This window comes from Orcinus orca, chromosome 18, assembly GCF_937001465.1.
Source record: "Orcinus orca chromosome 18, mOrcOrc1.1, whole genome shotgun sequence".
Lineage (NCBI taxonomy): Eukaryota > Metazoa > Chordata > Mammalia > Artiodactyla > Delphinidae > Orcinus > Orcinus orca.
Genome location: NC_064576.1, coordinates 63,387,792 through 63,401,456, shown reverse-complemented (window position 1 = coordinate 63,401,456; position 13,665 = coordinate 63,387,792). Strand labels below are relative to the sequence as shown.

Below are 13,665 nucleotides of genomic sequence, written 5' to 3'. Positions count from 1 at the left end.
ATTACAATGTTGTGTTTGTTTCAGGTGTACTACATCACACTGTTAATACTAAAGTATTTTAAAGTAAATCACCCTACAGACAACCTAACGCTGTGGAACTCAAAGTCTAGAATTCATAGGTTTTGTTATCCGACCAGAGGGGAGATACAATATTAGAAAACAGAGGTTATTCGTGGAGAAAGATGGAGAACTTGAGATAATGTTGGACACACAACAAGAAATAGAGACATTGTTTAATATGATGAGGGCCCAGAGAGAGGTCAGGCTAGGTATTCATATTTAATAGCTGTTCTTACAGAAACGAGAATTGAGAGCATGTGCACAAGTGGTTTGTTCAAATGAGAGGCAGAAAGAGATGAGAACGGCCTGAGCTGGGGATGGGAGAGGAAAAGGCGATCGATACCTGTTTGACAGGAAGGGAGTTGGGTGGTGACACTTTCAATTTACAATACTTCATTACAGAGAGCGTGGTATACACATTTGTATATGCTGTACTCTATGGGCAGGGCTCTTAACCACCTGGTTGTGAACTCTTTTTTTGTTTGGCTTCACCACACAGCTTGTGGGATTTTAGTTCCATAATCAGGGATTGAATTTGGGCCCTCAGCAGTGAGAGCAGAGTCCTAACCACTGGACTGGCAGGGAATTCCCTGGTTGTGAACTCTTGAAGAAACCTCTGGGGAATTCCCTGGAGGTCCAGTTGTTAGGACTCGGTGCTCTCACTGTCGGGGCCCTGGGTTCGATCCCCAGTTGGGGAACTAAGATCCCCAACAAGCCTCTCAGGGTGACCAAAAAAAAAGAAACCTGTGGACTTCCTCTCAGAGTAATGTTTTTAAATGCATAAAATAAAATATATAGGACTATGAAGGAAGACAGTTATGTTGAAATACAGTTATCAAAATATTTTTAATGTTATATAAGGAGTTACTCTTTTTCGACACATTAAATAACAAGATCTAGTGGCAGGTCTAATAATTACTGTAACTTTGAAGCGGTAATGAGTGTAAATTATATTTTGAGATATCTGCAACAACTCTAATGTGATATGAAAATAGCTGTGACTTCTATGGGTGACAGAGTCTTAATACTACTATTACTACTGTGTTTTGTTGTATACATTCATAATTGAAGGAAATGCTAATTTTCAGTTAGAGGCGAATGGAAATAAGGAAGTAATTTTTTTTCCCCTAAGTTCACAGACACTCCTCAGCCCTGAATTCTATCTACATATATACCTCCTCCCCCAGTGAGACCCTAGACGCCAGGTTAAGACCCTGTGGTGGGTGGTCAGTTGAATTACTTTATTAATTCAACAGCTATTTATTGCATGTCAATCTGTGCTAGACATGGAGATACAGGGATAACTAAGCTTCAAGGAGCTCACAGTGAAGATGGGGAGACTGACACACAAATAGATGATGGCTATTCAGTATGGCAGGTGCAATGATAGGGGAAAGCCTGGTGTATAAGGAGGGGCAGAGGAGGCCTCTGCAAGCAGTTATGCACGAAATAAGTGAGTGACTTGAGGTCAAAGTGAACTTGGATCCGAGCCTGTGCTCCACAATGGAGGATCTGTAGGCTGAGCTGTGAAAAACCTCAGGATAAGCTGTATCCACCACACGGAGCCCAACATGCCAGTCAAGCCTCTGTACCAGCCATGCCTACCTCCTTTTCCAGCCCCTTCTTGAGGCACTCTCCCGATCACTCTCTCTTAGTCTCCAAGTCTTAAACACACCATTTTCTTTCCTGCCTCAAGGCCACCCTATGTGCTGCAGCTTCTTCTCCTCACTCCCAACACCACACACACACACACACACACACACACACACACACACACACACACACACAGCTTATGCCTATTCATCCTTTAGTTCACAACTTAAACATCACTTCTTTGTGACTCTCCCCTACGTGCACAATACAGTATTTAACTAGCCCTCTCTTTTTTAAAAAAATTTTTAAATTGAAGTATAGCTGATTTACAACGTCCTGTTAGTTTCAGCAAAGTGATTCAGTTATACATATATGTATATATTCTTTTTCAGATTCTTTGCCCCAATAGGTTATGACAAAATATTGAGTAGAGTTCCCTGTGCTATACAGTAGGTCCTTATTAGTTATCTATTTTATATATAGTAGTGTGTATATGTTAATCCCAAACTCCTAATTTATCCTTTCCCCTCTTTCCCCTTTGGTAACCATTAGTTTGTTTTCTATGTCTGTGGGTTTATTTCTGTTTTACATGTAAGTTTATTTGTATCATTTTTATAGTTTTAGATTCCACAAGGAAGCGATAGCATACGATATTTGTCTTTGTCTGGCTTACCTCACTTAATATGATAATCTCTAGGTCCAACCATATTGCTGCAAAAGGCATTATTTCATTCTTTTTTATGGCTGAGTAATATTGCATTGTGTGTGTGTATGTGTGTTTATTGATATATATATACATATATATACACCACATCTTCTTTATCCATTCATCTGTTGATGGACATTTAGGTTGCTTCCATGTCTTGGCTATTGTAAATACTGCTGCAATGAACATTGGGGTGCATGTATCTTTTTGAATTATGGTTTTCTCTGGATATATGCCCAGGAGTGGGGTTGCTAGATCATATGGTAGTTCTATTTTTACTCTTTTAAGGAACCTCCATACTGTTCTCCATAGTGGTTGTACCAATTTACATTCCCACCAACAGTGTAGGAGGGTTCACTTTTCTCTACACCCTCTCCAGCATTTATTTGTAGACTTTTTGATGATGGCCATTCTGACCAGTGTGAGGTGATACCTCATTGTAGTTTTGGTTTGCATTTCTCTAATAATTAGCAGTGTTGAGCATCTAACCAGCCATCCCTGATGGACATTTAAGTTGTCTCTAGTTTTTCATAATTACCAGCAATGAAGTCTCACACACACATATGCACACACACACCTTTTTATACTTGTACCTACATCTCTGATAGATCCATTTCTAGAAGTGAAATTGCTAAGACAAATGCACATTTAATGTTTCAATCAGTACTACCGATAGCTCTCAAAAAGGTGCCCTAGAGGGGCTTCCCTGGTGGCGCAGTAGTTGAGAGTCCGCCTGCCGAGGCAGGGGACACAGGTTCGTGCCCCGGTTTGGGACGATCCCACATGCCGCGGAGCGGCTGGGCCCGTGAGCCATGGCCGCTGAGCCTGCGCGTCCGGAGCCTGTGCTCCGCAACGGGAGAGGCCACAACAGTGACAGGCCCGCGTACCGCAAAAAAAAAAAAAAAAAAAAAAGGTGCCCTAGAGAACCTGCTTTCTCACATTCTTTTTTTTTTTTCTCTCTCTTTTTTTTTTCTCACATTCTTAACAATATTGGATCTTACTAAGCTTTTCAATATTTGTTAATATTTTCATAAGATGGCTGCAGTCTCATTGCTAACTTTGCATATCTTTGATTATTAATGAGATTGAACATTTTATCATTCTATCATTTAAGATAAGATGTAATTAGTTTGACATTATAGATAGAAGGATAGAGACTGAAAAAAAAGAAAATTAAAATTTCTGCTAAAGAATAAAGGAACATCTTAGGAAGGAAAAGCACCTTCTCAGCTTTGATATAAATGTCATTCATGCCTAACGCACATCTTGCTACAAACGGAGCGTTTTAAACCATGTTTAAAGTTAACCCATATATAATTGGCTGCTCTGCTTCAGAATTATTACTGGAGATGCTGTGTGATCCTATATTGGTAAATTTTCTGATACATAAGCTTTATAATCATCAAATAATAAGCTTCCCCTTTGTGCGCACATCTTGGTTTCTATGTTTTTTGTTTCATTTCGGGTTTTTTTTTTTTGGCCACAGCACGTGGCTTGTGGGATCTTAGTTCCCTGACCAGGGATCGAACCTGGGCCCTCAGCAGTAATTTAATTGATAGGATTGTATTAATGTCAATTTACGAATTTTGATCATTGAACTATGGTTGTGTAAGTTAACGTTAGGGGGTGCTGGGTGAAGGGTATACATAGACTTATTATTTTTGTAACTTTTCTGTAAGTCTAAAATTATTTCAAAAATAAAAACGTTAATTAAAAATAAAATAAGCTTCATCTGAAGTGCGATTTTCATAATACACATTAAAAACCACATCCTCCTGGTCATAGCTATGCTGAGGATTTGAATATTATTCAGAATTTCCCCTAATACTGAACTGCTCTTCACTGAAACCATGTGGTTTCACAGAATGCTGAAATGTTTTAAAAACAATTTGCATTCTCTTTCTCTTCTTTCATCTTTGAGTTTATGGAGCTCCCTGTTGTTCATTCAGAAAATAATTCTTACCAGCTTAAGCTACCAATTAATGTAAAAGAAGGAAGGGTCCCTGATCTGAATCTGGGGTTCTCAGCTCTGTCATAAATGAACTATGAAATCACTGGCAACTTACTCCCTCTGGGCCTCTATTTTCCACACCTATGAAATGAGTGAATTAGTAAAAGATATTTGGCTTTCTCAGTTGGGGAATTCTGTGGTTCATATTCATAATTCCTGACTCCTACTAGCTTGACGTCCACCTCCAAGTTAGGCTAAAAGTTTTGGTGTAGAAGTGACCAAAGACTGTAAATGCCAGTTTGTGGCTCAATACGTCAAGGCATTAACCAAAGTTAATGAATGTGGCAGAGGTAATTGGGTTCTTAATTTTTTTTTTTTTTTTTGTGGTATGTGGGCCTCTCACTGCTGTGGCCTCTCCCATTGCGGAGCACAGGCTCCAGACACGCAGGCTCAGCGGCCATGGCTCACGGACCCAGCTGCTCCGCGGCATGTGGGATCTTCCTGGACCGGGGCACGAACCCGTGTCCCCTGCATCGGCAGGAGGACTCTCAACCACTGCGCCACCAGGGAAGTCCCGGGCTCTTAATTTTTAATATCTCAGAAAGTTTAACAAAGATCTTAATGTCATTTAAATCTCTTGATTTTACACATTAATGAATAGCAGTGAGTTATTTTCACATGGTGATATTCAATCCATCTAAATCAGAAGCTTCATTCTAGGACCATATTTCAAATTCCTTTCCCACAGAAGCATCGTTCGGCAGCCACAAGTATGGCACACCTGACTCTTTCCTCCCCTTTCTTTTCCTGATCCCTCTTGCTGATGGTATAGGGAATAGAGATTGACTCAAAGTCAGACAATGGTAGCCTAAACCACCAATCTGTGGATTATTACAAGCTGACCTAGAGCCTAAAAGAATACTTTTCTTTTTTTTCTTAATTTTATTGAAGTATAGTTGATTTACAATGTTGTATTAATTTCTGCTGTATGGCAAAGTGACTCAGTTATCACAGGATATTGAATATAGTTCCCTGTACTATACTGTAGGACCTTGTTGTTTATCCATCCTATATGTACTAGTTTGCATCTGCTAATCTCAAACTCCCAGTCCTTCCCTCCCCCACCCCCCTTCCCGTTGGCAACCACAAGTCCGTTCTCTGTGTCTGTGAGTCTGTTTCTATTTCGTAGATATGTTCATTTGTTTCATATTTTAGATTCCACATATAAGTGATATCATATGGTATTTGTCTTTCTCTTTCTGACTTACCTTGCTTAGAATGATAATGTCTAGGTCCATCCATGTTGCTGCAAATGGCATTATTTCATTCTTTTTAATGGATGAGTAATATTCCATTATATCTATCTATCTATATATTTATAGAGATATATATATTCCACATCTTTATCCATTCATCTGTCGATGGACATTTAGGTTGTTTCCATGTCTTGGCTATTGTTCATAGTGCTGCCATGAACACTGGGATGCATGTATCTTTTTTAAAAAATAAATTTATTTATGTATTTATTTGGCTGCGTTGGGTCTTCATTGCTGCGTGCAGGCTTTCTCTAGTTGTGGCAAGCAGGGGCTACTCTTCATTGCAGTACACAGGCTTCTCATTGCAGTGGCTTCTCTTGTTGTGGAGCACAGGCTCTAGGTGTGCGGGCTTCAGTAGTTGTGGCACGTGGGCTCAGCAGTTGTGGCTCGCGGGCTCTAGAGCGCAGGCTCAGTAGTTGTGGCACACGGGCTTAGTTGCTCCGCGGCATGTGGGATCTTCCCAGACCAGGGCTCGAACCCATGTTCCCTGCATTGGCAGGTGGATTCTTAACCACTCTGCCAGCAGGGAAGTCCCCATGTATCTTTTTGAATTATGGTTTTCTCCAGATATATGTCCAGGAGCGGGATTGCTAGATAAAAGAACAATTTTCTTTTTGCCCATCATGACACTGGAAAAATGACTTCTCTTCTCAGTGCTGTTTCTCACTTACCATCCCATTAAAAATTCTTTTTTCATTGTGGCCACTTTGACATTTGCCCCACTGAGCTTTCTGCCTTTAATTTTTTCCCAAATAGCCCTACTGAATTAGCCCCCCAAAACTCTGAGTTATTATTGTTATTCCACTCTTTAATGATTTTTCATCTAAACATTAACTACCACTTCAAAGTTCCTATGTTTGCGATGATCCCATTAGAATATTTTATTGAACCCAAATGAAGAAATTCCTTTTCCCTTTACTCCAGCATAGCCATATAATTGCTCTCAAATCTCTTCTTGAGGGGTACTGGGAAAAAAAAAAAAAACTTGGTTTTTGGAGTTGTTGATCTAGGGTTTAAATCCTGGCTGTACCACTTATTTGCAACATTGGGAAATTTATTAAATTCCTGTAAATGGGAATAATACATACCTCAGAGAATATTCCAAACTTCAGTGATGTAATATGTGTGAAGCACACAGCACCAGGCCAGTCAGCCGAGAGGAACCCACCACCGCAGTGGTGCCTGTGACCATCTCAGCCATGATGCTGATGACAGTAATTACTCTAGACTGGCACGCATGGAGCAACCACCTCTACTGCCCTCAGCCACCGAGCTACACCCTTCCAGCTTTCCTGCACCTTGGCTAACACGTGCTTCTTCCCGAAATGGTAGGTGGTCCTCTATTTGGCTTGAGAACAGAGCATTCTTTTTTCAAATGGTTAGAGTATCTTCATTATACACATAGACCATGGGATCTAGAATCTAAGGATAGTAGATTCTTTAGAATTAAGTGTGTAGATGGACAAAGAAAGGATGTTTTTAATGTCATGGTCTCAACTGTGAAGGTATGATAGTCCTTCAAAACTATGGTCAGATTCTGCATATCTTCCAGTTATACACCCACTTCCATTCATTCCTTAAAATATCATGAAATGTTGTTACATACAAAGGGATATCTGTAATATAATTTTTTTTTATTTATTTATTTTTGGCTGTGTTGGATCTTTGTTGCTGCGCGCAGGCTTTCTCTAGTTGTGGCGAGCGGGGGCTACTCTTCATTGTGGTGCCCGGGCTTCTCACTGTGGTGGCTTCTCCTGTTGTGGAGCACAGGCTCTAGGCATGCGGGCTTCAGTAGTTGTGGCTCACGGGCTCAGTAGTTGTGGCTTGCGAGCTCTAGAGAGCAGGCTCAGTAGTTGTGGCGCATGGGCTTAGTTGCTCTGTGGCATGTGGGGTCTTCCCGGACCAGGGATTGAACCCATGTCCCCTGCATTGGCAGGCAGATTCTTAACCACTGTGCCACCAGGGAAGTCCCTGTAATATAATTTTTAAAGCATGATAATAAAATGATCACCTGTGAACCTACCATCCAACTTGGGAAATAGAATGTTAGTGCCGTTTAGGCTCCCTGGGTGTCCCTCCTCAACGCCACAGCCCGTCTCCCTTGGCTCCCTGAGTTACAGTATTGTGTTTATCATTACTGTGATCTGTGTTATAATCACATTTATTGCTCTGCAATATATTCAGAATTGTAAATGGGAGTCTATTGCATGTATTCTGCTGCAACTTATTTTTCACTCAACATCTGAAATTCGTCTGTATTAATGTGTATAGCTCTATTTTAATCATTTTTGCTTCTGTTTAGAGTTCCACTGCCTGAATAAACCACAATTTATTTATTAGTTCTCCAGGCAATGGGCACTTCCTCCCCAATTTTTACTACTTTGAACATTTTTGTAAATGCCTCCCAGCACTTATCTGCAAGGGTTTCTTTAGGTATGTACTCCAGAAGCGTTGTTCAGTTTATATAAATACACACACACACACACACGGTAGATGTTTATACTATGTATTTACATATAATTATTAAAAGATAACTAAATGTTTCATGTATGTTATATATTAAGTTACATACTATATATGTATGTAATATATATTATATATAATTATGTAATTCCAAGAGTATTTGCCAATTTATACTCCCACTAACCTCAACATATGAGTGATCTTGCCTATCTTTTGATTTTTCACCCATCTAAAGAATACACAAATGTTATCTCAATATGGGTGTGGTTCTTTTTGTTTGGTTTTTGTTTTTGTTTTGTGGTACGTGGGCCTGTCACTATTGTGGCCTCTCCCGTTGCGGAGCACAGGCTCCGGACGCGCCAGCTCAGCGGCCATGGCTCACGGGCCCAGCCGCTCTGCGGCATGTGGGATCTTCCCGGACCGGGGCACGAATCCGTGTTCCCTGCATCGGTAGGCGTACTCTCAACCACTGTGCCACCAGGGAAGGCCTCAATATGGGTTTTTTAAAAAAATTTTTAACTGAAATGTTCTTTAAATTCTATAGTGCTTTAAAATTTTCAAAATTTCACACATAATTTCATGTAATCCCATAATAGCCTTTCCCCCCACCCCTATGTTGCCCCTCCCCCTTCCCTCTCCCCACTGGTAACCACTAGTTTGTTCTCTGTATCTGTGAGTCTGCTGCTTTTTTATTCATTAGTGTGTTGTATTTTTTAGATTCCACATATAAGTGACATCCTACAGCATTTGTCTTTCTCTGTCTGACGTATTTCACTTAGCATAATACCCTCTAAGTCCATCCATGTTGCTGCAAATGGCAAAATTTCATTCTTTTTTATGGCTGAGTAGTATTCCATTGTGTATATATACACCACATCTTTATCCACTCATCTGTTGATGGACACTTGGGTTGCTTCCATACTTTGGCCATCGTAAATGATGCTGCTATGAACATTGGGGTGCATATATCTTTTTGAATTAGTGTTTTCTCCATATGGTTTTCATTTGCATTTTCCTCACATTCTTTCATATATTAGCCAGTTATATTAGTTCTTCTATGAAATGCCTGTTTATATATTTTGACCATATTCTTTTGTGTTGTTTTTCTTCTACTTGATTTTTAGGAGTTCTTTGTATACATACTACCGATTTGGTGATTGTATTGAAGCATTTATCTTCTCCATGTTGGACACGTGTCTTTTCACTCTTGGTGGTATCTTTTTTGATTAAAATTTCTAAATTTTAACATAGCCAAATTTATTAATCTTTTTCTTAGAGATTGTGCTTTGGTATTTTAAATCCTTGCCTACATCAGAGCCATAAAGATATTCTTCTGTATTTTCACTTTAAATGTTTATAATTTTATCTCATTTAAGTATCAAATTCAACTGAATTGATTTTTTTAAAATATGAGAATCCACTTTTTTTCCTTCATGTGTATAACCAATTGTCCTAATACCATTCATTGAATATCCACTCTTCCCATTGATCTGCAATGCCAACTTTGTCATGTATCAAGTTTCCATATACTAATGGGCCTATTTCTGTGTTCTGTTTTCTGTTCCATCAGTCTATTTAACTATCTCTGTGTGTAATATCCTGCTAATTATCACAGCTTTATAATAAGTCTTTTAAAAAAATATTTATTTGGCCACGTTGGGTCTTAGTTGCGGCATGCGGGTACCTTCGTTACAGCGTGCAGGCTTCTCTCTAGTTGTGGTGCGTGGGCTCCAGAGTGCGCAGGCTCAGTAGCTGTGCAGTGTGGGCTTTAGAGCGCAGGCTCAGTAGTTGTGGCTCACAGGCCCAGTTGCTCCGCGGCATGTGGGATCCTCCCAGACCAGGGCTCGAACCCATGTCCCCTGCATTAGCAGGCAGACTCCCAACCACTGCGCCACCAGGGAAGCCCTACACATATTTTTAGATTCTGAATATGATAAGCCCAATATTTAAAGGCTCTGTGAGTCTGATTCTGTTGTCTGTTGTTTCTGCTGGCATACATTCATGGTGCTTTCTTTCCTTATGTGTTTTGTAATTTGAAGACTGGGTTTATGGTGAGTTCCTTCACATACAATTTTTGTTTGCTTGTGCCAGAGCTTGAACACTATTAGCCTGAGGCCACTGTAAACTAAATTCTTAATTTGAGGTTGTTTTTGTTTTTTTAAAAGAATCCTCAGTGCTTTCAGTTGTATGAATCTGAATCACGTTGCTATACACCATAATGGAAATTAGTTCTGGGCTTCCCTGGTGGCACAGCAGTTAAGAATCCACCTGCCAATGCAGGGGACACGGGTTCGAGCCCTGGCCCAGGAAGATCCCACATGCTGCGGAGCAACTAAGCCCGTGTGCCACAACTACTGAGCCCGTGTGCTACAACTACTGAAGCCTGCACGCCTAGAGCCTGTGCTCTGCAACAAGAGAAGTCACCGCATTGAGAAGCCCACACATGCAACGAAGAGTAGCCCCCGCTTGCCACAAATAGAGAAAGCCCAGGCACAGCAATGAAGACCCAACACAGCCAAAAATAATGAACAAATAAAATAAATAAATTAAAATTTAAAAAAAAAGGAAATTAGTTCTGATTTTAGCATGATGACCTAAAATTCTAGAAGTGATTAGTATAAGCCCTTTATTTCTATAAGGTTACTTCACTATAGTGACCCAGACTTAGGTAAGGGTAGTTAATTTAGTGTGGAAATATAAATATGTATATATGCAAATATAGAAACATGTATATGTAAATATAATCTATGCATATAAATTTGTCTGTAAATCCTCTCAACTGTTATAGTCCTCTGATGACATCACATGTATGGCGACTTATATTTCAAAGAAGTATGGTCACTGAATGAAAAGAAAAAGGTTACAGGAAGTTGCCTTAAACTTACTTATTAGTGATTCTAAGATACTCTTTTTGTTTAGAATTACTAGTTGAATCCATAAAAGCTGGTAACTTTTTTCCATGCAGGAATATTTTTCAGTTACCACCGTACATATACTTTTAAACTATTTAACATTTATACGATTCAAATCAGATGCAATAATGAACACAATATAGGAAAACTTCTAGTAAAATTATTTAATTATAATACGAATCTCCAACAGCTTGAAATAAGAATTTCCATGATCTTCAATTGAACTGTATGCCACTTTCTTTTAGAATGTCCCGTTTTTCATTAAAATAGTTCCTAAACCACTCTATATGTTCAATCTTCTGTTTAACACTCAGATACGGGTTTTTGGAAAGGCCACAGGTCACCAACTCCATGAAGTGGCGAATTGGTCCCTGTTTTGGAAAATCCTCCAGGTATTTATCCAGAAATATATGTTCATGAAATTCTGAACCATCATCATCAAAACCTAGGAAATGAGACAAAATATGTTACAATTTTGAATGTAAAACCTACACTATAAAATTAACATTAATGAGGTAGTATAGTATTACAGTAAAGGCATGAACACTGGAGTAAAACAGAGGTTTGCTCACCAATTTAACAGCCACATGATTGGGCAAATTAACTTCACTGAGCAACAGTTTCCTCAGGCATAAAATGAGTATTAAGACAGCACGTTCTTCATGGGGTTTTATAAAGTTAAATAGACATAAATCTTACAAAGTTCCTTTACAATGCTTAGCATACTACAAATATTCAAAATGTAGCAGCAATTACTACTAATGGATATTTTAATATCTAAAGAAACCACTAAGAAAACTATACAAACTACACTAAAAAAATACATAAAGCAAAATAAGATGGAATCCTTACATTCAAGCAGCTCACAGGAAGCCCAGAAAAGACAGAGGAGTGAGAAGCAGAGAAAATGAACAGAAACCAAATAACAAAATGAGACTTAAATCCTAACAAATCAATAATTACTTTAAATGTAAATGTCTAAATATACCATCAAAAGAAAAACACGATCCAACTATATGCTATATACAAGAAACACACTTCAAATATTTACCTATAACATAGGTAGGTTGAAAGTTAAAGGATGGAGGCAGACATATCTTGCTAACATTAATTTTTAAAAAAAGAATGCATGAGTGGCTATAGGAATATCAAAGTAGACTTCAAAGAAAATTATTAGAGAGAAAGAGGAACATTACATAATAAAAGGATCAACCCACCAAGAAGACAAGCAATCTTAATTATGTATGCACCAAAGAGTTTCTAAATACATGAAAGAAAAGTTGATAGAAATAAAGTAGAAATTAAAAAATCCACAATTACAGTTGGAGGTTTCAAGACCCCACTGTCAACAACTGTGAGAACTAGCAAGTAGAAAATTAGCAGAGACACAGAAGAACTGAACAACATCAACCAACAGGATCACAGTGACATCTACAGAACACTCTACCAGACTATTGCAGAATACAAATTCTTTTAAAGTATCCATGGAACATTCACCTAGTTTAACCATATCCTGGGTCACAAAACAAATGTCAACATATTTAAAATAACTGAAATAATATACAGTATGTTCTCTGATCATAAAGGAATCAAAACAGAAATCGGTAACAGGAAGACAATAGGAAAATCTTCAAACAGTTGGAAATTAATGTAATTCATTCATGGTCATAAAGGAAATCTCAAAAGAAATAATATTTATTTATTTGGATTGCGGGTCTTTAGTTGTGGCAGGCGGGCTCCTTAGTTGTGGCATGCATGTGGGATCTAGTTCCCTGACCAGGGATTGAACCTGGGCCCCCTACATTGGGAGTGTGGAGTCTTAACCACTGTGCCTTGAGGGAAGTCCCTCAAAAGAAATTTTAAAAAACACATAGAATCGAATGAATATACAACAAATCAAAATTTGTGGGACACAGCTAAAACAGTGCTGAGAGGGAAATATATAGCACTGAATGCACACATAAGAGAAGTCTCTAATCAATAATCTAAGCTCCCACTTTAAGAACCTAGTAAAAGAAGAGCAAAATAACCCCAAAGCAAACAAAAGGAAGGAAATAATAAAGATAACATCAGAAATCAATAAAACTGAAAACAAGAAAATAGAGAAAAATCAATGAAACCAATACCTGGTTCTTCACACGCACACACACAAAACAAAAAAAACAAAAATTGATACATTTCTAGCAAGTCTGATAAAGAAAAAAGAGAAGGCACACACCAACAATATTAGCAATGAAAAGGGGGTTATCATTATAAATCCTGAAATCATTAAAGGGATAATAAAGGAATACTCCAAACAACCTTACACTCACAAATTCAACAACTTGAAAAAAATGGACAACTTAAAAAAAAATCCATTGAACTACCAAAACTCAATCAAAATGAAAGATAACCTGAATAATCTTATAACTACTAAAGAAAAGAAATATGTAATTTAAAAGTTCTCAAACATTTAAAGAAAAACTAACACCAATTTTACACAATCTCTTCCAGAAACTAGAAGACAGGATACTTCCTAACACGTTTTATGAGACCAGCATTACCTTGTTAAAAAAACAGACAAAACAACCAAAAACAGGAGCAAGAGAGAGAGAGAACTACAAAACAATATCTCTAATAAACTTAGAGGAAAAACCTTTAAACAAAATTAGCAGACAAATCCAA

At 38.4% G+C, this 13,665-nt stretch overlaps 1 protein-coding gene across 4 annotated transcripts in view; it reads right to left on the bottom strand.

The window, feature by feature from the left end:
• Nucleotides 1–11,150: 11,150 nt before the first annotated feature.
• Nucleotides 11,151–13,665, bottom strand: part of MRPS31 (mitochondrial ribosomal protein S31) — a 29,159-nt gene continuing 26,644 nt past the window's right edge. For all 4 annotated transcript variants that reach the window (XM_033410094.2, XM_033410096.2, XM_033410095.2 and 1 more), the window contains one exon: nt 11,151–11,446. In XM_033410094.2, the coding sequence (XP_033265985.1) occupies nt 11,217–11,446 (230 nt within the window). In that variant the 3' untranslated portion in view covers nt 11,151–11,216. The remainder of the gene's footprint in view (nt 11,447–13,665) is intronic.